This window comes from Drosophila guanche, unplaced genomic scaffold (genome assembly GCF_900245975.1).
Source record: "Drosophila guanche unplaced genomic scaffold, DGUA_6, whole genome shotgun sequence".
NCBI classification, from domain to species: domain Eukaryota; kingdom Metazoa; phylum Arthropoda; class Insecta; order Diptera; family Drosophilidae; genus Drosophila; species Drosophila guanche.
In genome coordinates, this window is record NW_022995750.1 from 72,858 (window position 1) to 98,864 (window position 26,007).

The 26,007-nt window shown below is 46.3% G+C and overlaps 2 protein-coding genes across 3 annotated transcripts in view; one reads left to right on the top strand and one right to left on the bottom strand.

Moving 5' to 3' along the window:
• Nucleotides 1-281: 281 nt before the first annotated feature.
• Nucleotides 282-26,007, bottom strand: part of LOC117586507 (cadherin-87A) — a 74,553-nt gene continuing 48,827 nt past the window's right edge. For both annotated transcript variants that reach the window (XM_034276634.1, XM_034276635.1), the window contains exons 3-16: nucleotides 8,358-8,420; nucleotides 7,947-8,293; nucleotides 7,724-7,869; nucleotides 7,360-7,667; nucleotides 6,199-7,283; nucleotides 4,992-6,008; nucleotides 4,866-4,916; nucleotides 3,384-3,983; nucleotides 2,729-3,327; nucleotides 1,887-2,670; nucleotides 1,547-1,822; nucleotides 1,214-1,476; nucleotides 819-1,152; nucleotides 282-756 (exon numbers count right to left, since the gene is read on the bottom strand). In XM_034276634.1, coding sequence (XP_034132525.1) covers nucleotides 682-756; nucleotides 819-1,152; nucleotides 1,214-1,476; nucleotides 1,547-1,822; nucleotides 1,887-2,670; nucleotides 2,729-3,327; nucleotides 3,384-3,983; nucleotides 4,866-4,916; nucleotides 4,992-6,008; nucleotides 6,199-7,283; nucleotides 7,360-7,667; nucleotides 7,724-7,869; nucleotides 7,947-8,293; nucleotides 8,358-8,420 — 5,948 coding nt within the window. In that variant the 3' untranslated portion in view covers nucleotides 282-681. The remainder of the gene's footprint in view (nucleotides 757-818; nucleotides 1,153-1,213; nucleotides 1,477-1,546; nucleotides 1,823-1,886; nucleotides 2,671-2,728; nucleotides 3,328-3,383; nucleotides 3,984-4,865; nucleotides 4,917-4,991; nucleotides 6,009-6,198; nucleotides 7,284-7,359; nucleotides 7,668-7,723; nucleotides 7,870-7,946; nucleotides 8,294-8,357; nucleotides 8,421-26,007) is intronic.
• Nucleotides 4,045-4,827, top strand: LOC117586513. Its single transcript, XM_034276643.1, has 3 exons — nucleotides 4,045-4,319; nucleotides 4,395-4,595; nucleotides 4,659-4,827. Exons 1-3 carry the CDS (start codon nucleotides 4,087-4,089, stop codon nucleotides 4,792-4,794), a joined length of 570 nt encoding a protein of 189 aa, XP_034132534.1. The 5' UTR covers nucleotides 4,045-4,086; the 3' UTR covers nucleotides 4,795-4,827.

Sequence of the window (26,007 nt, forward strand, 5' to 3'; positions counted from 1 at the left end):
CTCCGAACTAAACTTAGGTACTTATGCGATGCGATGCTTATGGATATGAGCAAGTTTGGCTAATTAAACTATAAACTAAACGTAATACGTAACACGGAATTGGAAGAGCAAATAATTTAGTCTCTTTGTAGCCTTAATGTTATTGCTATTACAGCTTAGGCTGTAGACACAATATGGATATGGGACTGTACGTGACGAGACATGTTAAAACTAATATCGCGAAAATCATACATTCGAGTGGAGTGAGCAGAGGATGAGGGTGTACATATTGTAACTCTTACATATTCATATTCATATCGTTTCATTACGGCTAGACATTCTCAATATATAATAGTATATATATATTATTGTCATTATTTATGCGGGAGAAATTCCTCTATGGGTTCTTGTAGTTCTTGTTGCTTCTGTTTCTCTTTTTCTTGGTTAGCTTTTAGTTGATTTCTCTACATATTCATGTTGGCATACAAGATACTGGCTACGTTCTATATACGATACATGTGTATATACGCTCTTTATATATAAGTATTCTGTGTGTGCGGTTTTTCTGTGTAGAATATTTGGTTTATACGCAACGGCGAACTCAGAATATACACAACACAGATCAGAGAATCCACTACACAGGTAGCTACTACATAATTTACACATTTGCTCTGGGCTGGTGGCTCCAGCGTGGGCTCCAGCTTAGATCAACTCTGCAACTGCATCGTCGCCATCCCGTATGGGTGCCTGAAATGTGGAACCCGTGAATTCGTAGAGCTGCAAGATGAGACACAAAGATGAGAAAGAATACTTTGGAATTGGATTGCATTGCTACTCACAGAAGGCGCTCGATTGTTTCGCAGCGTGGCATAGTCCGCAAACTCATGAGGATCCACGCGCGCGAGCATCAGTCCAGCGCCGCCCACGCCACCGGCCCTGACTGCCCCGCCGCTCCGCAGGGAGCCACCGCCAGCACCGCCCGTTAGGCGATTCTGGTTGTTGCGCGGCTGGATAGTGGCATAAGTGTTGTCCACCGTCTGACCAACATGGTGCACCTGCTCCAGCGAGCTGCGATGATGATCCAGATGACCCGGGGCCTCTGAATTGGAGATGTGATCGGGCTCCGAAAATACCTGCATGGTCAGCTCCTGCTCCTCGTATAGCTTCAGTTTTCTATCGACGGAAAGAGGAAATATTTAGAAGTGGCATCCCTTATGGCAGCTATGAAACGCACTGTTCTATCCAGAGGGGATTCTCTGTAGTGTTGAGATCCTCGATGATCTGCTTCTTGATCAGCGCCTCCTTGCGTCGCGTCTCCACGGGCACCGACAGATTCCAGTGCTTCAGGCAGCAGCACAACACAATGAAGCTGATGACGCCCACAAAGAGGACAATCACCAGAGCCACGAGCCCTGCCACGGCAAGGTCAAACTCATCCTGGACAATGGCTATGTAGGCTGGCACAACATTCTCTATGGCAAAGCCAGCATAATAATCCTAAGCGATAGGGAGGACTCATTAGTATACCCGATTTCGGTAAGAAATACTTCGCTTAGGGAGCGCTTACCTTTAGGTAATCATAGTTCCTGTCGATATCCTTGAGGATCTCATCCACGGGTGCAATCTGCTGGGTTTGGGTATCCACTGCATGGAAGTACAGGTCACACCAGTCCATGCGAATTCGTCCCACCGAATCCAGATGGTAGCGTATCTCATCCACAATAATCCTATGCTGCGTGGCATTCCGCAACTCTGCGATGATCTCCTCCTGCTCCTGGTAGACCTCCTCGGGCGGACGGGAGAGGATAACGCGCACCAATTGTGTGCCATCAAAGACCCAAATCTGCAGAGGGACAATTACAGATGAAGCAACCGAAAGTATTTATGGAATTCTTTGTTGTACTTACAAATACTTTGGTGCTGACCGAACGCTGTGGCTGCTCCAATTCACGTGCCAGAATCTCCAGTTCGAAGCGATCCTGGTTGTACTCCGCCATGATGGTGTTTGCTGTGATCCTGCCATCCTGCGAAATGGCAAACGGACTGGGCACAATCGAGCCCGTTGACTTGGAGGCCCCGAACTTGAACAGATTCGAGGCGACAATCATGTACTCGATCTTCGCATTCTTCCCCTGATCCGCATCGGTGGCATTCACCTGCGTGATGGCCGCATTCATCTTTGCATTGGCATTGACTCCAGCGTAGTAGATGGCCTTCTCGAACTCGGGCGCATTGTCATTGACATCCAGAACTGTGATGGCTACCTTGGCTACCGTGCTATCCCGATTGAGCGTCTTAATGGAGAATGAGGCACGCTCCTCCTCGGATATATGCAGATCTGCCTTGATGCTGGCCAAAATATACAGCGTGTAGGCGTCCGTTTCCTCGCGATCCAGGCTCTTGTTGGTGAAAATGTCGCCCGTGATCTTGTCCACATAGAAAGCTCCATCCTCGTTTCCCAGCAGCATGTAGTAGAAGATGTCCCGATTGTGTTTGCTCCTCGAAGCGGCCTGAATGTGTCCAACCTTCACATCGCGACCGCTGTTCTCGTTAATAGACACCTTGTAGGGATTGGAGGCATCGGGAAACTCGGGACGATTCTCATTGGCATCCACAATGCTGACAGTGAGGAGGCGCAGTGACTCGAACGGGGGATTGCCGGCATCCCTGGCCACCAAAATGATGTCGTAACTGAAAAGGAACAGAATGCAGAATACAGAATGAAGTTGGATTCATGCCCTTCACTTACTTTGCGCGATTCTTGCGATTGAGCTGCTGCTTGGCACGCAGCTCCCCCGTGACCTCATTGATCTTGAACTCTGTGTTCTCCTGCTGGTTCTGGTTGTTCACCTGCAGATGGTAGCTAATCTGCCCATTCTCCTCCGTGTCGTTATCCATCGCCTTGACTGTCAGCAGCAGATAGTCGGGCTGCACAATATCCCCGGGTATCTCAATCGTGGCGTTGTACAGCGCGGGAATCACAAACTCTGGACGATGGCGATTCACTTGCATCACTGTGATCACAGCCCTCGTGGTGCTCTCCATCGTGCCTGATCCCTGGGTGTCGCGTGCGGAGATTGTCAGCTTGTAGACACCATGCTTGCCCGCCAGACTCTGGGCGGGATAGACAATGCCCGACTGAGCGTCCAGCTTAAAGAGTGCCGCCTCATTGCCGTCCATTATGATGTAGCGCACATCCCCGTAGAGTCCTTCGTCCAGGTCGATGGCTTCGACTTGCAGCAGTGCTGCTGGCGGCTGATGTGCGGCATTCTCCGCCACCGTTGAGTTGTAAATCTCGCGGGTAAACACGGGCACATTGTCGTTGACATCCAGGATGTTGATGTGGATCTGTGGATGGGAAAGAGATTTCAGTTGAATCCGTCACCGAAGGATTGTCTACTCACCGTTGCTGTGGCCGATTTTTGCACTGTAGCTGGTGCCTTGTCCTGCGCCACGACAGATAGCGTGAGCTCCTTGATCTGCTCCCGATCGAGGATCGAGGCATTGGCCACCATCACATTCCCCGTGTACGCATCGATGCTGAAGTACTTGTCGTTCTCCCCAATCAGCGTGTACGTAATCTCCCCAAAGACACCCACATCCCCATCCTGGGCCTCCACCTTGCCGGCCACGGTGCCGCGCGGTGAGTTCTCGGTGATGTTGAAGTAGTAATCGGTTTGGCTGAACCGAGGTTCGTTGTCGTTGAGGTTGATAATGTCCACCACGACATCGGCAGTGGAGGTGAGCGCGGGCACACCCGTATCGCTGACAGTGACCAGGAATTTCACCTCCTTCACGGCCTCATAGTCCAAGCGAGCGATGGAGTAGATCGCACCACTCGTGTGATTGATGGCAAAGTACTCGTTCTCCGTGATGTTGTACTCCCCGATGCTCGAGTCCTCATCTGTGGCTTGCAGTATCGTCAGCACAGTGCCCACCGGCTGCTCCTCCACCATTTGCAGCTTGATTCGCGGCTGTTCCGCACTCCACGGAGCACTGAAGCGCTGTGATTGAATGAAGATCGGACAAAGTTTGCTTAGTAAAATCACTCAAAATTGAAACACAATCGTAGACAACCACTATAGGACTGCTAATCCGAAACATCAGATGGCCCAGCAGGACAGGCAGCTGATGTTCTGGAACACCTTTTCCATCTTCTACTACGCATACTACCTGAACATCCATCAGTTGTACGGAGACCTGAAGGATGTGCCGGTAATGGTGGATGCCTCTGGCAAGGACAAGTGGCTCCGCGAGTGCTTCACTTTGCTCACGACCATCCTGCTCGTCCTGCGATTCCTACTGACCTTTGCCGGACTCTCAGCAAGTGTGGTGGCCATGTGAGTATAAGAAGGCCATCCCCCCCCCCCCCCCCCCCCCCACTTATTGCTTGACATTCCAATCGTTGCTTTCAGCTATCCCATCTTGACAAACTCCCAGCCAGAGTTGCTCATGCCCATCATCATTGTGCAGGCCATCAACGATGTGGTCCTCAATCTTTACGAGCTCCTCGTTGGCTATGGCGTTCTCAACTACCTCTTTCCCCAGAGCACGGCCCTGTTTGTGGTCTTCCTAGCCAAAATGGTTATCAAAATCACTTGTTCCTTGTCCAGCTTGTAAGTTCTAGTTCCCCTCTCTAAGCTAACGATAAAGATCCAGGAAGTATCCCTGCTCTGCAGGAACTACTATTCGGATCAGCATAATCGATTGGTTCACCTCAACAGCTACAACATCGAGGACGCGCAGAGTATTGGCCCCAGCGAGGACTCCCTGTATGAGTTTGAGCTGAATAACCTCAGCTTTCCTTCCGATTAAACAGCAGTCCTCTCTCTCTCTCCCTCTCCATAATCTAATGATTCCAATTACTTAACGAATCTTCTACTAACCGGTGGAATCTTGTTGACATCTATTATCTGGATGATCAGCAGACCGCGACCCTGCAATGTAAAAGAGTTTTGCGCTTAGAAACACTCTCTCAAATTGACTCCAATTAGACTCCTCCTCTCCTCTACCTGTTGGACATTTGGGGCTGTGCTGTCCGTAACCAAGATATTAATCCTCATCACTGCAAACAGACTGCGATCCAGCTGCTTCTTGACCAAGACCCTGCCATTGCGTGCAATGTCAAAGTACTCCTTGAAGCGGTCGTTGTGTGGCAGCTCCTTGCCCTCCTTGTCGATGGCCGTGATGTCGTCGGTGGCCGCAAACTCCAGCGCATTGTAACTGGCCACATCCGGATCGAGAGCAATCAGTGTGTAAACCAGGTGCCCTGGTGGGGCATCAGCTCGCACCTCTGCGTGCTGTGTGGCAGGCACAAAGTAGGGATCCTTGTCGTTGCTGTTCTGCACATTGATCGTCAGGGTGGCAGTGCCCGTGAGGCTGGGCGTTCCCTGGTCGGAGGCCTGCACCTGCAGCGCATAGGTGTTCCTCCGATCGTAGTCGAGTTTGTGGGACACAAAGATCTCTCCGGTCCGCTCGTCGATGCCGAAGTCATCGAAGCTTCCCTGCTGAATGCGATACCGCAGCTCCGCATTCTTCCCGGTGTCCAAATCGGAGGCCCTCACCCGCTCCACACTCGTCCCTATTTCCGAGTTCTCCTCTACGACGGCGCTGTAGCTCTGCTGGTCGAACGCAGGCGCATGATTGTTCACATCCCGCACGGTGATGTTCACACCACAATTGGCGCTAAAGAGTCCATCGTTCGCCTCCACAACAAAGAACAGTTGGTCACTCTGCAGATTCGTCACATCCAGGGTGGCATTCGGACGAATGCTAATCTGTCCCGTCTCCTTGTCAATCTCAAAGATCCCCTCCACCTGCTCGGTGCCGCGGATCCTGTATTTAATGCTCGACATGGTGTCTGCATCGCGTGCCTTAACGATTAGTGGGGAATCAAAGACAAGGGCGCCCTCATCCACGCTGGCCCTATAGAGCGGACTCTCGCACACTGGTGGAGAGTCATTGGCATCCGTCACGGATATGCGCAGGGAGACCCTGTCCGTTTGTCCCTTTCCATTGTCATCGGTGGCCTAAAGCAGGAAAGGGAAGAGGTGTTAGTATCAGAAATATTTGTACTGGGAATCTGCAGTGAAAGAAAGGTTGATTAGGGTTGAATCTCGAATCTTTCTTGTAGGCTTTAACACATCTTTTAGCTACTTTCAATGTATGACACGCAGCTCTCATTCCCCCCCTACAAATCCTGCAAGAGTCAGCACTCACCTTGTATGACAAGAAGTACGTGGTATCCGTTTCGTAGTCTAGACACGTCGTATCCACTGTCGTGTTGTCATTAGCACTCGCCGTAGATGGAGCTGAAGCTGGAGAGGAAGCACTAGCTGTAGCTGTAGCTGTGGCTCCTCCTGTTGTGACTGGCGACTGTGTGATTAGCGTATATTGAACGGTGGGCTCTGTGCTAATCTCTCGCGTGTCCGCTTTATGGTTGGCCGTCTCCTCCATGGATAGCATTTCCAGGCTGCCACCCTCCTCCTCTTCGTCAGACAAGTCACGTCTCCGCCTCCTCGGTTGCTGCCTGTTGCTCGTGGGGTCGTTGGCATGGCAATTGGCAAGGCTGATGACGCCCGTTTGCTCGTTGACGTGGAAGAGCTCCGCCCCCGTGCCGGAGAGACTGTAGCGGATACCCGAGTCGCCATAGCTGCCAGAATCCACATCCCTGGCAGTGACGGTGGCAATGTACTGGCCAGGGAGTGCTGCCTCGGATACGGAGGCCGAGTAGCTCTCCTGCTCGAAGACGGGCTTGTTGTCGTTGGCATCCAGGACACTCACCGTGATGGTGGCCGTCGAGGAGAGCTTCGGACTGGTGTCCGTCTCCTCAGCGATCACCAGGACAATGAACTTTCGCTGGTTGGGATTCTCGTAGTCCAGGGTGCCATTCGCCACGCGGATGTTCACTTGGGAGTAGCCCGTGACGAGCTTCGGCTCGACGTCGAACACCCCCGAGACATCCTCCAGTCGCAGGGCGAACTTCGAGTTGATTCCCACGTCCGCATCGCTCACACTCATGTCCAGAGCCAGCGGTGTACCCGGCAAGGTGTTCTCCTCCAGGGACACGGCATACTCCTTCCGATTGAACATCGGCGGGGAGTCGTTCACGTCGCGGATCGTCACAGTGGCCTTGGCCGTGGCACTCGTCAGGGCATCATCAGAGGGCACTCCATTGACCAGCTCCCGGGCGCGTATCAGCAATGAGATGATCCCCGTGGAACCCTCGAGTGCCTCTCTGTCCAGCGGCTTGGCAGTGCGCAGCTCTCCAGAGTGGGAGTCCAACAGGAAGTAGTCGCTGGGATCTGATTTCGGGGATAGAAAGCGGATTAATATTGCCGCAAAGATATTGCCTCCTCTCTGTTGTGGGACTCTTCTCACTTGTCAGCATATCGTAGACAATCTTTCGCGGCTCTCCGGTATCGCCGTCTCTGGCGTGCACGGTGAGAACCAGAGTGTTGATGGGACTATCCTCATCGATAACCGTCGACAGGGAGCCCTGGAACACTGGCGGCTTGTCCTGCACATCCTTGACCCTCGCCTCGAATGTCGTTTGGGTTCTGTGCAGTCCATCGCTGGCCTCGATCTGGAAATGGTAAATCATCCTTTGGTTATAGTTCAGCGTGTCATTCAGCACCACAGCGGCAGTGAGGACAGTGGGCTCCCGTTTGAGCAGCTCCAAACGGAATCTGAAAGTCACAGGTAAGAGGGCGAAATGTCAAGGGATCTCAGGGAAAGTACTTACTTGCTGCATGCCTCCGGGCTCTGCTGTTGTGGCTGGCACCTGAGATCCAAGCTGTCGCCAACCAAATCCCGATCTTTGACTAGAATCTTATCAAAGATGGTTGTACCCACGGCTGCATCCTCATTCACATCTGCCTCATAGGGGGTCTACACAAACAAAGGGTTACAAAGGGGAACAAAGGATCGTTTAGGAGTTATGATACAGATGAACCGATCCCACTTACCTTTTGAAACTCTGGTGGATTATCGTTCTCATCCAAAATGATGAATGTTATTGGCTGCTGCACCACATTGTCCTTCTCTGAGTCCCCCTCGGGATCCACGCGATCCCTGATCGAAACGAGAAACGTCAGACTGTCCTTCTCCTCGCGATCCAGCGGCTTCACCAGCGTAATGTTGCCCGACACGGGATCCACACTGAAATGATCAGAGCCAATGGCCCCAAAGGTGACGACACTGCCCTCCGGATCATAGCCCTCGAGTCGAAAGACATCTGTGCCCAGTGGCACATTCTCGTACAAGACAATATTGTTTAGGGTTTGGGTAAACACTGGAGGTAGATTGGTTTCCCCTAAAATGAAAGTAAATTCAACATTTAGCAACTCCTCTTGGGGTGCATTTTGGGACAAACTTACCCCTTGCTGCCCTTTGAGCCAGGAATAGCATCAAAAGCCATAGGAAATGCTTCATTGTGAGGACTGCAAACGAAAACAAGATACAAAATCACGTGAAATTGTTTGTTTAAACAAAAAGAAAAGGCATTTCAATAAGCTAGAATCAACAGATTTCCTGTAGAATAAAATGAGGGAGAAAGTCAACTGTGGAATGCCCTTTGCAGCAATTATCTATCCATGAGGTTGGGCAATTTATTAGCAGCAGCGTTTTCATATACTGGACTGCTAAACATATCCAAAAGCAAGCTTAAACCTTGGAAGATTCTTGGTATACAAAAAGTAGTCCATTCCAAAGGATCCATTCCACAATCTTTTGCTAAAGCCCATCTAAAATCTCTTGGAAATCCACTTGAAATCCCTATCCCCTTATTTAATGCAGTCTAGTCGCTCTGTGCACTTATTGCAGTGTATTATTTAATCGTATCCTTTACTAATTTTTGTGCCAGTTTGTTGTGTGGCGTTAAGCAGAAACAATAACAATAACAATAAACATAAATTAAATTTCATTTCTTGCTGAAAATTCAATTAGCTGACAATGCACTCTTTCGCTCTATCTCTCTCTAGAGAGAGGTGGAGAACGTGACAATGATAATGATGATGGGGTAGCACAGGGGGAGATGCTGGGCGATGATGATGGCTATAACAACATAACGATGTTGATGACAAGCAACAACATGCAGGGCGGTGCGAAACGAACAAGCAACATTGTGGCAAATTGTGCACTTTAACTGCGGGCTGGGTGGGATGGCATCGCTGTGGGATTGGGTTTGGGTTAGCAAAGGGGAAAGCATCGCTCGAAGGCGCCAACATTCCTGAAGCGTCCGGCCGGGACGCACGCATGCAGAGTCCGGTCCAGAGTCCATGCACCAACGTGTTGGTGGCACCAACGAACACACGAACATATATCTGGCCACCAGCAGACCACACTCACACACAAACAAACAGCAGCAACAGGAGCTGATAGCTGGGAGCTGGAAGCTCGAACCTGGGACCGACCCATAGCCAGTGCGAGAGCCCGAGCCAATTAGTTATGCATAAAAGCCCGACTAAATATTTTCAGTTTGGGCCGTGTTTTGTGTGTGTTTATTTGCAGACAACACAACACACTGGGTTACCCAGAGAGAGTATGCACTCCCGTATATATAAACTCCACTCCACTCCTTCCTGTTCCTCTCTTTATATATACAACAAGGATATATGTATGTATGTACATATGTATATCTGTGGGGATACACCATGTGTGTCAGTGTGTGTGTGTGTGTGTGTGTGTGTTCATTTGGGTACATAAATTCCACCTACGAGGAGAGAGAAGAGCATTTTCCCCAGTCGCTTGGCTGCTTGGACCATAAACTGAACATTTTAGGATTAGGCCATGGGCTCCATCGTTCCCCCGTTCGTTCGTTCGTTAGTTCGCTTCGGGGGCTTGGACTTTAAGTTAATGCTGGGAACCGGTGACCCTTCAATCTTAACCCTTAACCCCTGCACCTGCACCTGCACCTCTCCATCCATCCATGCTCCATGGTAAGTTGTTGTGCCATGGGCTACACCCGAGATACAACAGATACTCCGCTCCTAATGCCGAATAAACTCTCGGCACGACACAAATTTTGACTAGTTTTTTGCAGTCAACTTTTTGTTGGGGATTCGGAAAGTTTCAATGGGGAAAAAACGAAAACGAGGAGGCTATGGGGACTCTTGAAAATAATTAAGAGGCAACTGATGGATATTTGATAAAGCAAATCATCTCGATTGAAAAAAAACTAAACTTCCACGGGTGCAGAAGGATCCATTAAGGGCGTATCCAACCGTCTCCGAAGATCCCTTCATCATTGTGTTTCCTCTACTGCAGCCAGTCTCTAGCCTGATGTACCCTTTGCTACTCTCTCCCTCTCTCTCTCTCTCTCTCTCTCTCTCTGTGCGTGCCACATAAATGTTCAATATATAAATTCAATTTCATATTCAACTGGTTGCATGCCACCCACCCATCCATGCCCCATGAGGACGCCTCGCTCTATTAATCCTGTGTGGCTGCTCCTGTGGATGTATCGCTTTGTCCTTTGCCTGATTAGAACTACAATTCTGTCCATCTCTGTGTTTTGGGTGAATTTATGGTTCATTCTAAATCATATTACGTTGCACGTTCCACTGAATAAATGCGTGTGTGTGTGTGGCATCACCATTGTGCGATAATCTAGGGGGGATTATGCAGGACATCCAGCAGAATCCCCGTAACAGGACAAGGGACACGGAACACCCATTCAAAGTCGTCCCGACTGCCTGTGTGTGTGGAAGCCCCAACTAATGCCACACACACAAAAAAATACTTTTGGCAACCTTTTCGGAGGGGGGAAATACATGTCAAGAATTTCCATCATATACCCATCGCATCGCATGGATTCCATTCATTCTTCTGTTTAAAATACAATCAAATATGCAAATAATTCTGTTGTGGCAGTTAAATATGCATTTAAATATACACATTTCGAGGCAGTTCTTCGAGTGAAAGTTTCAACATTTCCCCTATCCACCATTCATCCACATGCAACATTCAACAGCTGTTGCTGTTCTCTTTAAATTATTCTCTAAATTATTTATGGTTCAAGGAATTTAGCAATTAATCAATTTGCACAATTTGCGGCCCCAGAGAACCGCTTGGCAAATGCTCCTAAAAAACAACAGGAAAAAACGCCCAGGACTAAATAAAGCTTAGTAAAAGCTCTTAATGGAGCATATTAAAAGTGAAAACTTCTTTCAGTGGTTAATATTTAATGGGGGAATTAGCAGAGAGAGAGAGAGAGAGAGAGAGAAAGAGAACGAGGGAGAGCGAGAACTAGTTTAATATTTAAATGTGTGAACGAACCATGAGATAATTAGATATAAAAGAGAGAATAGCAAGACCATGTCTTTTGAGTGCATTAATTATGTATTTTGTGACTCGTTTCGAGGAAGGAAAAGGAACGAGGAAACTATCAACTAAAGACCAAATCGGATATCAAGTGTAAAAACAGGGATAAAGATCTCTGAAGACTTCCTTAATTTCCACAGATTATTCCTAGTCTCTCACTCAATCATTTACATGGTAAATCTTCAAGCAAATCTGCTAAAAAATCAACCTTCAACGCCTTCCAAAAATCATGTGAATGACTTCCTTAATCATTCAATCACTCGCCTCAAACTCTTTCAGAATTTCCTGTCGACTTCATTGTGCGAATCTGCCTCTGAGGCAGTGATCCAGTGAGAGCCAAAGAGCTTTGCTCTCCATAAGATTTCCCCATCAATTTCGCAATTTTCTGGGCACCCAGACTATTGTGGGGCCCGCGCTAATAGCCCGGCAATCTCCTGGCAATCATTTTATTTTTTCGAGGGCACCCGGGAAATCTCTCATGGCTCGTCCTGTGTCAATATTATATCACATCCATTAAGGCTGGAAAGCAGCCAAGGAATATACATATATGTACAGTCGATACGCGTGTCGTGTTCATTGCATAACCAATATCAATCATACAGTAAATTTATATTGCATTTGCATACATTTCCCACATTTTCCGCATTTCCCTTTCATGTTTGTCAAAGCCCAAAGCCCACAGCCCGAGCTCCTCCTTTCACCTGTTGATGACCCAAAAGCCTTTGCAAAGGATTCGCTGAACCCACTGGAGTGGTAAAACATTTACCCTTTGACTCTTTTTTAGCCTAGGCTGTGGAACAGATTGCCTTCTCCCTGAGGGGCGTCTCCCCTTTTTTTCAACCCCTTTGAGGGTGTGTCCACGACGTCAAACATAATAAATCATATTTATTCTAAAACATATTTCCAGCGCGTATGTCCTGTGTCCTGGAACCGCCTGCTGATGTTTCTCCTCGCAGGAGCAATAATAATTGAATTAGGTGAGCTCCAAGGACTCCCCTCGGATTTCCATAGAATTTTTGGGCCGTGGGGCGTGGGGCGACGACTAATGCGCAAAACTTGTTTGTTGTCCCGCGACTGTTGCAAGCTTTTCCCCGTCGTCGTCGTCGCTAATCCTGCACTGACACTTGACTTGACTCTCCACAAACCCAACGAATCCCTAAGTTTTGAGGACAACTCAAGTACTTTGCCAGCAATGCCAGGATTTGCCGGGATGGTTATGGTTTTAGGGGTAGAGTTTTGGTACTTTTTGAAAGTGAATGAAGGGTGTTCTTGATGGGAAAAGCCCGGAGGGAAGAGTCTTAGGGAAGTTATTAAATAATGCCAAAGAATAAGGATACATTTATAGGCTTCTATTTCAATTTAAATTAAAACCTGAAGAAAATTCTCAAATGGAGGGCATTTCTCAGTCTGCTGGCTGCTGTCATTTAATTTCCTCCTTTTTGATCGATGTGTCCCCTTCCTTCTAGGTCTTTCGTGGGCATATTCTCCTACTCCCACTCCTTTCATCGGTTTCATGCTCCCCCTTCTGTTTCTGCCTTTTTTCATCGCGTGCTGCCATCTGTCGCTTCTCTCTGATTTCTCTGTCAGTCGTGTCGTCTCTGGTGACATAATAAAAATGTCTAACTCCTTGCCGTATGCTCTCCATCTGTTCGTTCATTCGTTCGTTCCTTCCTTCGACCGTCTGTCTTTCGGTCGTTTGTAATACATTTTATTCATCAAAATTCGTTGGTTTTTATACCCGGTACTCGAAGAGTAAATAGGGTATATTGTATTTGTGCACAAAGTGAATGTATGAAACGCACAGAAGGAAACGTTTCCGACCCCATAAAGTATATATATTCTTGATCAGCATCAATAGCCGAGTCGAAAGAGCCATGTCTGTCTGTCCGTCTGTCCGTCTTGTTTGTCGGCTAGTTCTCAGAGACTATAAGAGCTAGAGCCACCAAGTTTTGCATCCAGACTTCTGTATACTCACACTGTTACAAGTATTTAAAAAATGAGCCACGCCCCCTTCCGCCCCCGCAAACGGGAAAAAACCTCCCAAATCTACAATTTTGAAGAAAACAGAAAACTAAAAACGCCATTCCGTAGGAAATGGCCATATCTATCAGATCACCAAATTGGGATCCGATCGGATCGTTATTATAGCCAGAAAGAAGAAATTAATTAGCAGTGGCTAAACCAACACTGTCCCGCAGCTTTTGTTGCTCTTTTTACATTCTCTCATTCACACTCTGCTTCTGCTTCACTCGGCCTCTGCCGACCCCGTCCCGCAGCTTATATTTGTTTTTTTTGTGCGCTGCCTCTGCCGCGAGTCTGCAGTGTGTGGGTCTAGGGAAGGGCGGCGAGTTAAAGGAGCGTGTTTGTGTGAGAAGTGTTGTAGATGTACGTAGATGACAGATGAAGAAAAAATTTAAAATTTGGCAAAACACCGCTAAGGTGCAGATGTAGTACTGAGTGCCGGGTATAAAAGTTGTGACGCGTAAGAAGCGTCTCACATGTCCCATCTCGTTTTTTATGATTTTCTTTTCCCCTGAGGGGGCTGCAGCCTAGACTTGCTCTCTCCCTTTCTCTGCCTCTGTCTCTGTCTCTATCATTGTCTCTGCATCTGCTGTGTTTTTTGTGTTCGTGGGAGCAGCATTTGTTATGGCTCTGATGATGATGATATCCCTCTTCCCAACGCGAATCCTGCAGTTCACAAAGTGCTCCACTTAAGTATGCTATGTAAATCACCTGTACGAGTGCCCCTTCCAGACGCCTCGCTCCTGAACCCCCCACCGCCGTTCCAGCGCTGAGATGTCAGTGGCGTCATTTTCTTTATTTCTTGCAGTTTGTTTGCCCCAAAGCGTAGCCTAGGGGGCATGGCATGTGGCATGGAGCGTAGAAGACGAAGAACCTTTTGCCTGGGATTCTATTTAAACGGAATTATCTTCAGTCTTGGCCTTATCTCGACTCCTCCTGTCCCCTGAACCACTATCTGCTAATCTGCTTCTTGGAGGCGTCGCCTCCTCGAACAACATTTTTCGTTCGTTTCGCATTTAAATTGCTCTTTTTTATTTGCGCCTGCTGTCAAAATTTCCTGCGAGGAGGAGAAGGAGGACTCTTAATTTATTCATAAGCCCCGATGGCGCCTTCTTTGGGGCATGCCACGTTCTACTTCTTGAGTGGGGCAACATCATTACTATAACTCATGCAGCGCACACACACACACACACACACACACACACACATAGCAACTCACTCGCCTACACATGCCACACGATGTGCGTGTAGCAACGTAACTCAGCGTGAGGCGTCTACCCACTCCACCGAACTTTTCTCTGTTTGTTTAGGACACATCACGGTTGGCCCCTCTCCTGCCCACGCCACTAGAATTTCCTAAAAGCCAAAGTTTCCTTTTTCTTTGGATTTTTTGTTTATTTTTGCAAGCAATTTTCACGTTTACCTGACTTTGCCCCACCCACTTTTCGCCCCTTCCCGTTACCCCTCTACTGCTTAGCCATCGCTCATCGCTTCTTCATGGGTTTCACAGATTTTCGCTGTATAATTATGCGCCTAGCCACGTGCCCCCATGCACTCGAGGCACTTGCTTGTATGCTANTTGCAGTTTGTTTGCCCCAAAGCGTAGCCTAGGGGGCATGGCATGTGGCATGGAGCGTAGAAGACGAAGAACCTTTTGCCTGGGATTCTATTTAAACGGAATTATCTTCAGTCTTGGCCTTATCTCGACTCCTCCTGTCCCCTGAACCACTATCTGCTAATCTGCTTCTTGGAGGCGTCGCCTCCTCGAACAACATTTTTCGTTCGTTTCGCATTTAAATTGCTCTTTTTTATTTGCGCCTGCTGTCAAAATTTCCTGCGAGGAGGAGAAGGAGGACTCTTAATTTATTCATAAGCCCCGATGGCGCCTTCTTTGGGGCATGCCACGTTCTACTTCTTGAGTGGGGCAACATCATTACTATAACTCATGCAGCGCACACACACACACACACACACACACACACACATAGCAACTCACTCGCCTACACATGCCACACGATGTGCGTGTAGCAACGTAACTCAGCGTGAGGCGTCTACCCACTCCACCGAACTTTTCTCTGTTTGTTTAGGACACATCACGGTTGGCCCCTCTCCTGCCCACGCCACTAGAATTTCCTAAAAGCCAAAGTTTCCTTTTTCTTTGGATTTTTTGTTTATTTTTGCAAGCAATTTTCACGTTTACCTGACTTTGCCCCACCCACTTTTCGCCCCTTCCCGTTACCCCTCTACTGCTTAGCCATCGCTCATCGCTTCTTCATGGGTTTCACAGATTTTCGCTGTATAATTATGCGCCTAGCCACGTGCCCCCATGCACTCGAGGCACTTGCTTGTATGCTACAGTGTGCGACATATGTATAAGGTATACAATCGATGGAATGTTTTTTGCTCGCAAATTAAACAATTCAAAGTAAATTTTCAAAAGAAATTATATCATAAATCTCCGAGTAGTTTGTGTCTTTTAATATAGGGAAATTTTCATTGCTTTCCCTGAAAACCTTTGCCCTAATGTCATGTTCCGCACTGTCTGTGCTACCGGCCTCTAAGGGGTATGGAGGTGTGGGCGCTGGTGGACCACTTCCTCATTTCGCATTCAAAACACTTGTGACAGTTTAACAAATTTGGAATTTAAATTGCGCCTGCACTTAACTACGGGAGAGGACCAAAAGGATGATGCGGAGCCCCAAGCAGATGATGGGCTAGAAGATTGGGCCGCCTCCTTGTGTGGTGTGCTACTGGCACCTGTTGTGGCATGTACCACAAACACACTTACTCTCATATGTGTGTGTGTGTGTGCATAAATCTGTTGCCTTAATCGTTATCGCCTAAGTGGGAAGATGCCTTGTTTTTGTTATGAGAGAGAGAGAGAGCGAGGCGTAGCCAAGGAGTCGCTTAATTTCCACAATCCTCTAGCAATTCCGCAAATTATGAAAGGGAGCAGCAGGGAAAGAGCAGGGGGGCAGTGCCACATCCTCCTACGAAACACAACATCCTCAAGCGTGGCGGGGCAGCGAGGTGAGGCAAAACTTTTGGCTCTTAAGGAATAAAGCCAAAAACCAAATGCAAGCCCCCAGAAGAATCCTGGCGGGTGGGATGACTGGGAAGTTCCGAGTTATTATCAAGTTTCCACCTCCACATCCTCCTCCTCCCTGTTTCCCGCTCTTCCGTTTTTTCAAACTCTCATTGTTGTTTTTCCCACGAGTATTAAGTGGCAGCTTCCAGAGCCCCGCCCCGACCCGTTCTCAGGTGGCCGTCTCCATCCTTCCCTTCAAATGGAAACTCGAACTCGAACTTAAAATTACGACTCCTCTCTGAAATGAAATTAAAATGGTTTCTCTTTCTCTTTTCCCTCTTTTTTTGTTCCTCTGTGTGTGCGCGAGAGGTAGTTTGTTATTGTCTGTCTGCTGCATATTGAGGCACGTTAAACAGTCCCTGCCCCTCCTTGCTCCCAAGCCTTTGGGCCAAGTTTAAATTGGTTTTATGTTAAAGCCAAATGAATGAATGAGTGGAGTGGTATATAGTGAAGTGGAGGAGCTTCAGGACGAGGTCCAGGATTGGGCCTGAGCCTCCTCCATTCCCACTCGTGGAACATCCAGGAAATGAAATTTCTTTCGAATTCCTTTTTCGTTTCTTCGTTTTTCTTTGGGAAAGGGAAAAGCAGGGGTGGTGCCCCTTGAGAGGCGGCACACTTGAAGAGTGGGAGCCGCTTAACGGGAGTTTGAAGGCTTGTCAAACACACACACAGCCCCGTTCTACCCCCTCGAGAAAGAGTCTCCGAAATGTTTTGAAATATTTCATGCACTTGACAATCCCAGACCCCCAGGGGAGTGGAGCGAAGTGGCAGCTGAGTGGCAGCAGAAGCCCCAGGATGAGAGCATTTCAAATAAATGACCCGTGATGTATTAGTAGAGGCCTGACCTTGAAGGCAGGCCCCCACTCCCAGGCCCAGATCCTGCCACCCACTCAATCTTAGCCCTCCAAAAGGGGCAGGCTCTTTAGAGTTTTTAAAGCGAGAATTTATTGGGAAAATGTGAGAGTTATTGTCCTATTTTATTATGCAGAAATAATCATTCCATAAAATCTGATCCACAATTTTATGGCATTTTCTTCATTAAAGTTACCCTTTAAATAAAGACATAAAAAGTCCCCTCTTATCATAATTTTACCTTTAACAAAAGCAACTTTTCTTTGACACCTTCCCCCGTTGCTTTTCCTCTTGACAAGTGTCAAGCGGTCACATCACACCCTTCTTTGGCATTGCAGGGTTAATTGTTTGTTTTGTTGTTCTTTCCTTTCTATTTTTTATTTCTTTGTTGTATTTTAAGTGTCAGTAGGCGGTTCTCTAATGCAGTGTTTTTCCGTCAAAAGAAAATCAGATTTTTCCTTCATCTCTCTGGATTTGTTTTTGTTTTCTGTATTTTTTCTGACCGCATTGTGCTCCAGGAGCATGGGACATGGGGGGGGGGGGGAAGAGAATTAAAGACGGAGCCAAGAGTGCCAAGCAGTGAGAATGGTAAAGGTGCTTATGGTAACTGTATTGCGAACGCTTAAAGAAGTTACATTTTATGTGGTGGAGGGGTAAGGGCATGCGGTAAACATATCAGCAACGGCATATGCGATCAAACATGTTCGATCATGCACGATTACATATGTATGTACCTCGGTTGCTTCGAGCTTCCAAGCGCGCTTTCTTGCACTTTTCTAGCCGAGTCCGATCTACCTGAGAGCAAGCACACCTTGCGCTTAACCGCTGCATCGCATCTGCATGCAAACACAAACACCTATTGTCTCTGGATTGTGGAAGGCAGCAAAACCCACACCCACAGCAGCCAGCAGCAAACAATCAACAAGAACAACAATCAGTGGAGGAGGAAGAGGCAGAGACAGAGTGAGAGGCAGAGACAGAGGCAGAGGCAGAGCCAATATAATGCAATGAGATTCGCATAATGCAATGGGTATACCGATGGAATCTACTGCTGCCATTCTGCTGCGTTGGGTGCTTAAGCACATAATACAGCACACACTCGTACCCATTATGTGCCGGATGGGTGAGTGGGTAATAATCCCACAACAAAGCCGCTAAACACACGAATACCAGTGGAGAAATACCCTGGGATATTCAACAACGATGAATGCGGAAGGGGTAACGAGTGCAGAATCGTTTTGTCAGAAGTTATTCTTCCGGATGTAATATCTCTGAAAATGGGAAATACTTATGCTGCTGATTAAACAATGTGCTAAGTGTACTCTTTACTAATCAGCAGTAGTTAAAGTAGCTTATCAATAGCTTTATCTTTTCTGGATTCTCTTTGCAAATCCCCTTTAACCATGCAGCCCACACTCTCTCTTCCCACATCGATGGAATAGCTACTGGGACCCACATTTATCGTAGTTTTGCAAACTCCACTTGAAAGTAAATTTCCCTGCGATTTCATCCTTTCACGCGCTTCGAGTGTCCATTTATTATGGCCCTTTAAGCCCTGCCAGTGGCAGTGGAGAGGCAGTGCCAGGGGCAGTGGCAGTCGCAGGGGGAATCAGGAATGAAGTGCAGCCGCCTGGCAGAGGCCTAAAGGATTCACCCGTTAGATTGGTAATCGCATGGGTGGATGGTTGGGTAGGCTGATGCACTTAAGGACGAGCCTCGGAGCCAACGGTGGCAGCAACCTCTGTTTGTTCGTCTCTCTATCGTCTATCTCTCTCTCTCTCTCTCTCTATCTGTTGCTAGGTGTAAAGTCCGATACTTGGTTATCGATGGTAAGGAGTGGGAGCTGCCTCTGGAGCACGTTCCACCAAAAGGAAGCACTTAAAATATCTGCGCACGCATGACTGATGATGACGACTACTTAAGCGGCCTTCAGCCTCTTGGAGGCCGGTGGAGGCAGGTTGAGTTCTTCCTGTATTTTGTATTTAATACGTTTGCTTTCGTGTTATGCCACTGTTTGTTGTACGTGCCCCAAATGCCGCCCCTATAATTATTAGAACACCAAACTGTTCAAAACGTTGTGCAAAATCAATCGAGCATCATCGTGTGGGGCAGAAAACATCATCGCCTCGCATTACAGCAAATGGCAGGCAAACACCTAGCTTCGCTCCACTCCTCTCGACATTAAATAGCCCCAAGGCGGTGCCAAGTGCAAACACATTCCAGCTCATTCCTTCGCTGTGGAGAGTGACACTCCACATCTGGAGAGTAAAGCACACACAGATACATTGTCCCTCACCCCATGGTTAAACTTATGTATCTCTGAGATGATAACGGTTGGATAATTATAATTACATATATGCAGAGACAAACAAAGAAACACCATCCATCCATTCATCGATTGGAGTTGTGGCCTAGATAGCAAGGCTTTAATTGAACATAAACTTAATTAAATCTCATCAACAAATTGCCCACATCCTTAGACACACAGCTACAGCTGCAGCCATTCGATTACTTTAAACTCTGAGAGACAAATTTGATTAGTTTTAAATTGGGTTTGAGGTTGAGCAAAAAAGAAGCTACCATGTTAAATTCTTTGTGGAGTTAAATCATATTGAACAATCGAATCTTTATTCCAACAACTTCACCTACAACAAAACACCAACCAATACTCCCAATCATAGTAGAATTACTAATAGGTAACGTCATCAGCTGAGTGGAGGATCACCAGCTTATTCACCACGCTCTCTCAACTCTCAGAGAGGCAAGCGCTAGAGAGAGATAGCAAACGTTTTACGTTTTGCACTCTTCGCTTTTATTGTTTCTGCTGACAGCAAAGAAAAGATGTTCGATAATAAATAAAACGAAATAGTTCAAAACAAATAATAACATTTTAATATGTATGTTATAATAGTTCTCTTGGAACTAAAATACTTCCATGCAAAGTTTTGGTTCGGCATAGCAAACAATGTGTTTGCAGACATGTTTATTTCTAAAAATAAAAATAAAACACATCCAAAATAAAATAGTAGTTGCATGCATATTTCATTGTCTTCCGCTTACGTCTTCATTCGTAAACAATGAAGAAAAGGAAGAAGAAGACAATCGTGCGCTGCACAACCTCTTTCGTCAACGTTTGGCAAACGACTGACAAGCTGGTATTCCTCGAATGCGGAGCACTGTGGTGACAACGTCACCTATTAGTAATTTCACCATGCTCCCAATCATCACACATTTACTTTGAATATTATTCTCCATTTCCTACTCCCACGCGCGGGATAACCCACTTACCACAGACAAAGAGATAAACGGGCAGAGTCTTGTCCGATTCGCTTGTCTTAGGTCAGGGCCACAGATAAACAAACACGTAGTAGATACTACGATCCGCTGCAAGCTACTACATTACGTGACTATGTCTCCACTCCATAACCAGAGTCCAAAACTTGAGAAAAAACCGGAAGAAAGCTAAAGGAAAATTCACAAAACCAAACAAAAGCACAGAAATTAAAGCGAAAGAAATCCCACCTCAACAATAACTTCCACTTTCCTGTTCCCCCAACAAGACATGGAATTTCTCGCTATTGCAGAGCTCCCCTCCTTCCTTTCTTACACCCTTTCCCGTACCCTTTGTGTGTATTTTTTGATGATTGTGATTCGATGCGACTGTGTGACTTCATTCTGTGACGTTTTATCAATTTGTCCGCTGCTTGGTTGTCTTCCCTTCCCCTTGATGTGTTTCACAGCGTGTGCGAGCTAAAAGAGTGAAGAAGGGCAGGCGACCCAGTTAAGCGCATTTGATGTTCAAAAACACCACAGAAACTACAAGAAGAAGTGCTTGAGACTTACCCTAGTCGAATAGTTGATGCGGTGTAAAACACAGAAGAAGTAGATTATATGAGGGTTTTCATGATTTACTAAACAGAACGAATAAATCGAATATAAATATGCATGTATTCTATTTATATTCGATTTATTCCAGACAGGTCATTTTGCTCTCTTCTAAGTCCCAAAAATGCAGAAATGTGAAATGCATGGAGCGTCTCTCTCCAACGAATATACCCCTAAAGTCGCGTTCCTAATACCCTATGAAAAAAATTCACAATAAATATTATGGTACTCTAAGCTGTAAGAGAATTACATGACAGCAGCAGCAGCCAGCAGTAGCTTCAGAAGCAGTGCTTCGCTCCCGACAACAGCATCCGACAACAATGTGCCCCCGCACCCAAAAAAATAAAACGAAGAGGGGGAAAAACTAGAAAGAGAGCTATCCCTCGCCCCCACTCTCTTTCTCTGTGACGGAAGTGGTTTTGGGAAAAAGTAGAAAGAAATGAAAGAAATAAGCGTTATTATCGTTATTACGTGAGCAAAATACATACTCAACAAAACAACAACAGCAACAATAAAAACGAGAACTAAGTAGCAAAAGCAAAAGCAACTGCAAAAAAAGCTTTAAGCAGTAGGTACTATATATTAACAAACAATAACAAAAACCCAAACGGGGAAGAGTGAAGGGTGGGAGACGTATATCAGTGTATTGCAGGAAGGGGAAACCAAAGAAGACGATGACGAAGACGTTGACATTGCTGTCGAAGGCAGAGAGGAAGGCGAAGGCGCAGACGACGGGGACGGGGATGGAACCGGCGACGAGAAGTCAGGAAGCGGTAGATGGAGGAGGAGAAGGAGGTAACAAAGTCACAAAAGTGCAAGTGGGGGAAGGAAACACGAGAAGTATGAGCAGATTATATTAAACAGAGGGTAAGGCGATAGTTCTTTATTTTGGAGAATGAGTAGAAGTTGTTGGTGTATGATATAGAAGCCTGGAGACTGGGTTTACCCAACATTAAATTTACGCTGCGAAGGAGGAAAGGGTCAGCACAAGAAGTCATGAGGATTGACATATGTAGAGAGGGAAGCTAGAGAGAGTGAGGAAATGGACAGACTGGTCACATCTTGAGATGGGAAGTGCTTGCAGGGAGCGCACTTATACCACTTCTACAACTTATGTATATGTGTATGTCGTCTAGGATAGTATATCTTATTGCTTATACCAGTATAAATATACACAGACAAACACACACACACACACACACACACACACACACGCTCGCAATCAAGCTAAATGGACACACGTCCTTATCCTAGGACGTGAAGAGTGCACTTATCTAAAAAGAAATAGTAAGCGTAAGAGGAAAGTAAAAGAAAAGTAGCGTCAAAATGAAATTGCACTGAAGCATGGCATAGCTCAGCAGAGAGAGAGAGAGAGAGAGAGAGGGAGAGAGTGAAAGAACAAGCAACCATATCCATCAGTCAACACAAAAATTGATTTGTAACATAATACAAACAATTTCGAATTTCAAATGACAGCTAAATGAGGCTCACATCAACTCACAAACACACAAAAGCTGCACAGGAGCTGCAGAGAGGGGAAAAAACAAAGGGCAACACAGTTGGAAAGATAGGGAGGGAGAGGCTTAATTATGGCCAAACAATGGAGGCAGAGGGGAAAAACCCACAAAATCCCAATACAAAATGCGGCACCAAACAATACGGGGAACCCCGAATCGAACCGAACCGAACCGAACATCGAACATCAACAATAGCATCAGAATTCAAAATGAAATTTGTCGTTATTATTGTTTGTTTGTTTGTTTATTTGCAATGTGAAATGCAGTTATTGATAAATGTACGAAAGACGGTACACGGTACAGTGAACGCTCTGCTTCAAGGGCAGCAATTCTTTTTTCCTTTATTCTTTACATCGAAAAAGATTCTTAATTCAATTACATTAGCTTCAGGCTTTTAGCCACTCTCTTCCTACAATTCTACACAAATTATGCATTTTCCAAAGTAAATTCTTTCCCTCTAGCGTTTCCCTCAAATTCGATCTGTTATTCCCTTCTTCTGGGTAATCATTTTCTAACTTTGCCCCTTTTTTTTACCCCCGCCAGCACACATCGCATCGCGGCTGCCATTAAATAGATTCCACAGAATCCACGAATCTGTAGCTGTATCTGAATCGAATTTCATTCCGCCGCTTGTAGTCCTATTCAAATTACGGCGGATTTGCAGCCACTCTCTCTCAGCCTCCCTTTGGCTCTGAACAATACAGAACAACATATGGCCGCAGACGGCATGGTTTCCACTGCCCACTCTTTGGGGTGTGGGGTGGGGCGGAATGATGAGTAAACATGGCCAAATGCCATTGGATTTGAGCTGCTTGTGCCAGGGATTTAGTTATAAATTCACCCATTCCAAGAGGGGCAGGGCATGTGGTAACAACTCCCCATGCGAATTGAAATTTAATGCAAATGTAAATGTTGCAAACCAGAATAAAAACACACACACTCACACAGCCACACAAGAGAGAACCACATTATTTGTTGCATACATAATAGGGCGAGGGAGAGGCACTTGCAACAGACAGACACTAGCAGTGGCAACAGTTTGAGCATCAAACAAAAATCAAAGTAAAACAAATACCTTGAATCTATAGTATATCCCCTGGTATCCCCTGTATCCCTATTTTATGTACTATATTTTTTTAAGCATGATTTCACATGATTTTTTAATAGATTTTATGTATTTTTCAGCTGGTTTTTCGCAGTTTTTTCATAATTTTTTCATTTGTTGCTCTTGGTTTTTGTTGTTGTTGTTAATTTAAGCACAACATTGGCTGAGTGGTTCTGCACTTTAAGCCCCTATTTATTTTATTTATCGACTGCATGCATACATCTTGCTTGATGTTGACACATTGATCAAAAACAAATACAAAGTAAAGCAAAAACAATGCAGAAACAATATAAAACCAGACAAAAACTCGACAACAAATACGTAAATAGTGACCAAAAAGCATCACAAAATACAAAAAGAAAGAAATTGTCATCCCAAAAACAAAGACAAATTGACAAAACCTTCGACCAAAAAAAAAGAGCAGAAGATTATAAAATATTCCCTGAAAATCCAAACAAATCGAGGAAAAGTGCATTTAGGAGGGGCAACGGCCACGGAGGGCGTAAAAATCGGTTACAATATTGAAATATTTTATGAGTTGAAACACTCCGCCTCCGCCGCCTGTTCCATGGATGTGTGGCATAAACAACATCTCCTCCTCCGCCTCCTGCAATAATCATCTCCTCCTGACACGCACACACATCGAAAGGGCAGGCAGGCTGGAGCGCGTTACGTCCTCTTCCGGATTTTGTGGACCATCACACAACGCCTACCTACCTCCCTCCCTCCCACTGTGGAGAATCCTTGTGTTCTTTTCACTCAACGCTGGGGACACTTAAAGCGCTTTAAAAGCAAATTTATCTGTCATTTCCTTAAATGTCAGCGGCTCAGACAGGCTCCTCATGCTCTCAGGACATTCATCCACTTCGACCTTCCGCTCTTCAAAGACAATTGCATTTACTGCCAGAGGGAAAGACTCCCACTCCTCCCCCCCCCCCCCTTTTTGAAGAAGTAGCATTATAGACACACTCAAATATTGATTTATTGAGTTGCTGCTCCTCACATGGCCTCCTGCTCTCCTGCCCTCCTTCTCTTTCCCCATATGTCCTGTCACTAGAATCCTAAGGGAACTTCTCCTTTCCTTTGCCTTCTTGGCTTGCCTTTTTTACCCCTTTACGCAAACAATAAAAATGGCTGTAAACCGAAGTTCGTGGCTTCTGGGAATTTTTTTTTCGGGGTCCCAAAATTCACTCTTCAGGTTAACCTCAAGGCTGTCCTTTGTCCTTCCTTTCCCCTTTCCCTTTTGTCCTGCCCTACGACACTGTTAAAACTTTAAGTCTAATGACTTTTATGGATACTTCAGCCATAAGTCCATCTTCTCTTTCTTTTGCCCCTCACTGCAGGCGCTCGTCCCTCTCTTTCTATCTCTCGATTAATCGTGCAGCCATCTCTCTTTCCTCTCTATCTTTCAGGCATGTGTGGCAGTAGTGTGGCCAATGAACTTGTGATTGTGGCAACAGAGTCTTAGCAGGGGATTGACACAACTCAAGTGGAAAAGCGGCTCCTGCCTGCTCCTGGCGATGGGAACTCACACACAAAAGGCCAAAAAGCTCATAATGCATTAAGCTCAATCCTCGGCACTAAAGAGATAGTTGGAAGGAGCTGAGGCAGGGGACGGGCAGGCACTATGAATATTCTCTCTATTCTTCTTTTATTGGCTTCTCCCTTGAGATGAATATTATTTGATTTTACTTGATTTTGGTTTATGCTTTTATGATCAGCTTACTTAAGTCTTAACGGATAATAGTTTTTTGGCCAGGATTTTATGGTCAATAGAGGGATAGAGACCATAAGAAGGGAGGAAAAGGCAGAGGTGCGGACATATGTATGTACATAGGTGAAGAGGCTAAGAAGAAATAGGAGAAAATGGGAGATGGGCAAAAAAAGAGACAGAAAACAGAGTAGAAGACATGTGATGCAGAATGAAGAGCGCCCTGGTGGGCAGTTGCACCTCAAAAATGACCAAAAATATTAATAACGAGAAGGGGCTTGAAAGACGCTTTCTACGCGTCACTTTTATACCCGGTACTCAGTGGTACATCTGTACGTTGTAGTTTTTTTCAAAATTTTATTTTTTTTTAATTTTTTCTACATCTACATGTAGAGCTGTGGGAGTGTGGGGGCGGAAGGGGGCTGGGCAAATTGGAGGCAAAATGTGGTGGCTCTAACTCGTATAGTCTCTGAGACCCAGGCGCTCAACAGGACGGACGGACGGACGTACGGACGGACGGACGGAC

What these genes read in the sequence shown, in the direction of transcription:
- LOC117586513 (XM_034276643.1), top strand. Translation starts at nt 4,087, where the DNA reads ATGGCCCAGCAGGACAGGCAGCTGATGTTCTGGAACACCTTTTCCATC. An exon ending in TCAGCAAGTGTGGTGGCCAT is followed by an intron (nt 4,320 to 4,394) that starts GTGAGTATAAGA and finishes CGTTGCTTTCAG; the next exon opens with CTATCCCATCTTGACAAACT. An exon ending in ACTTGTTCCTTGTCCAGCTT is followed by an intron (nt 4,596 to 4,658) that starts GTAAGTTCTAGT and finishes CCTGCTCTGCAG; the next exon opens with GAACTACTATTCGGATCAGC.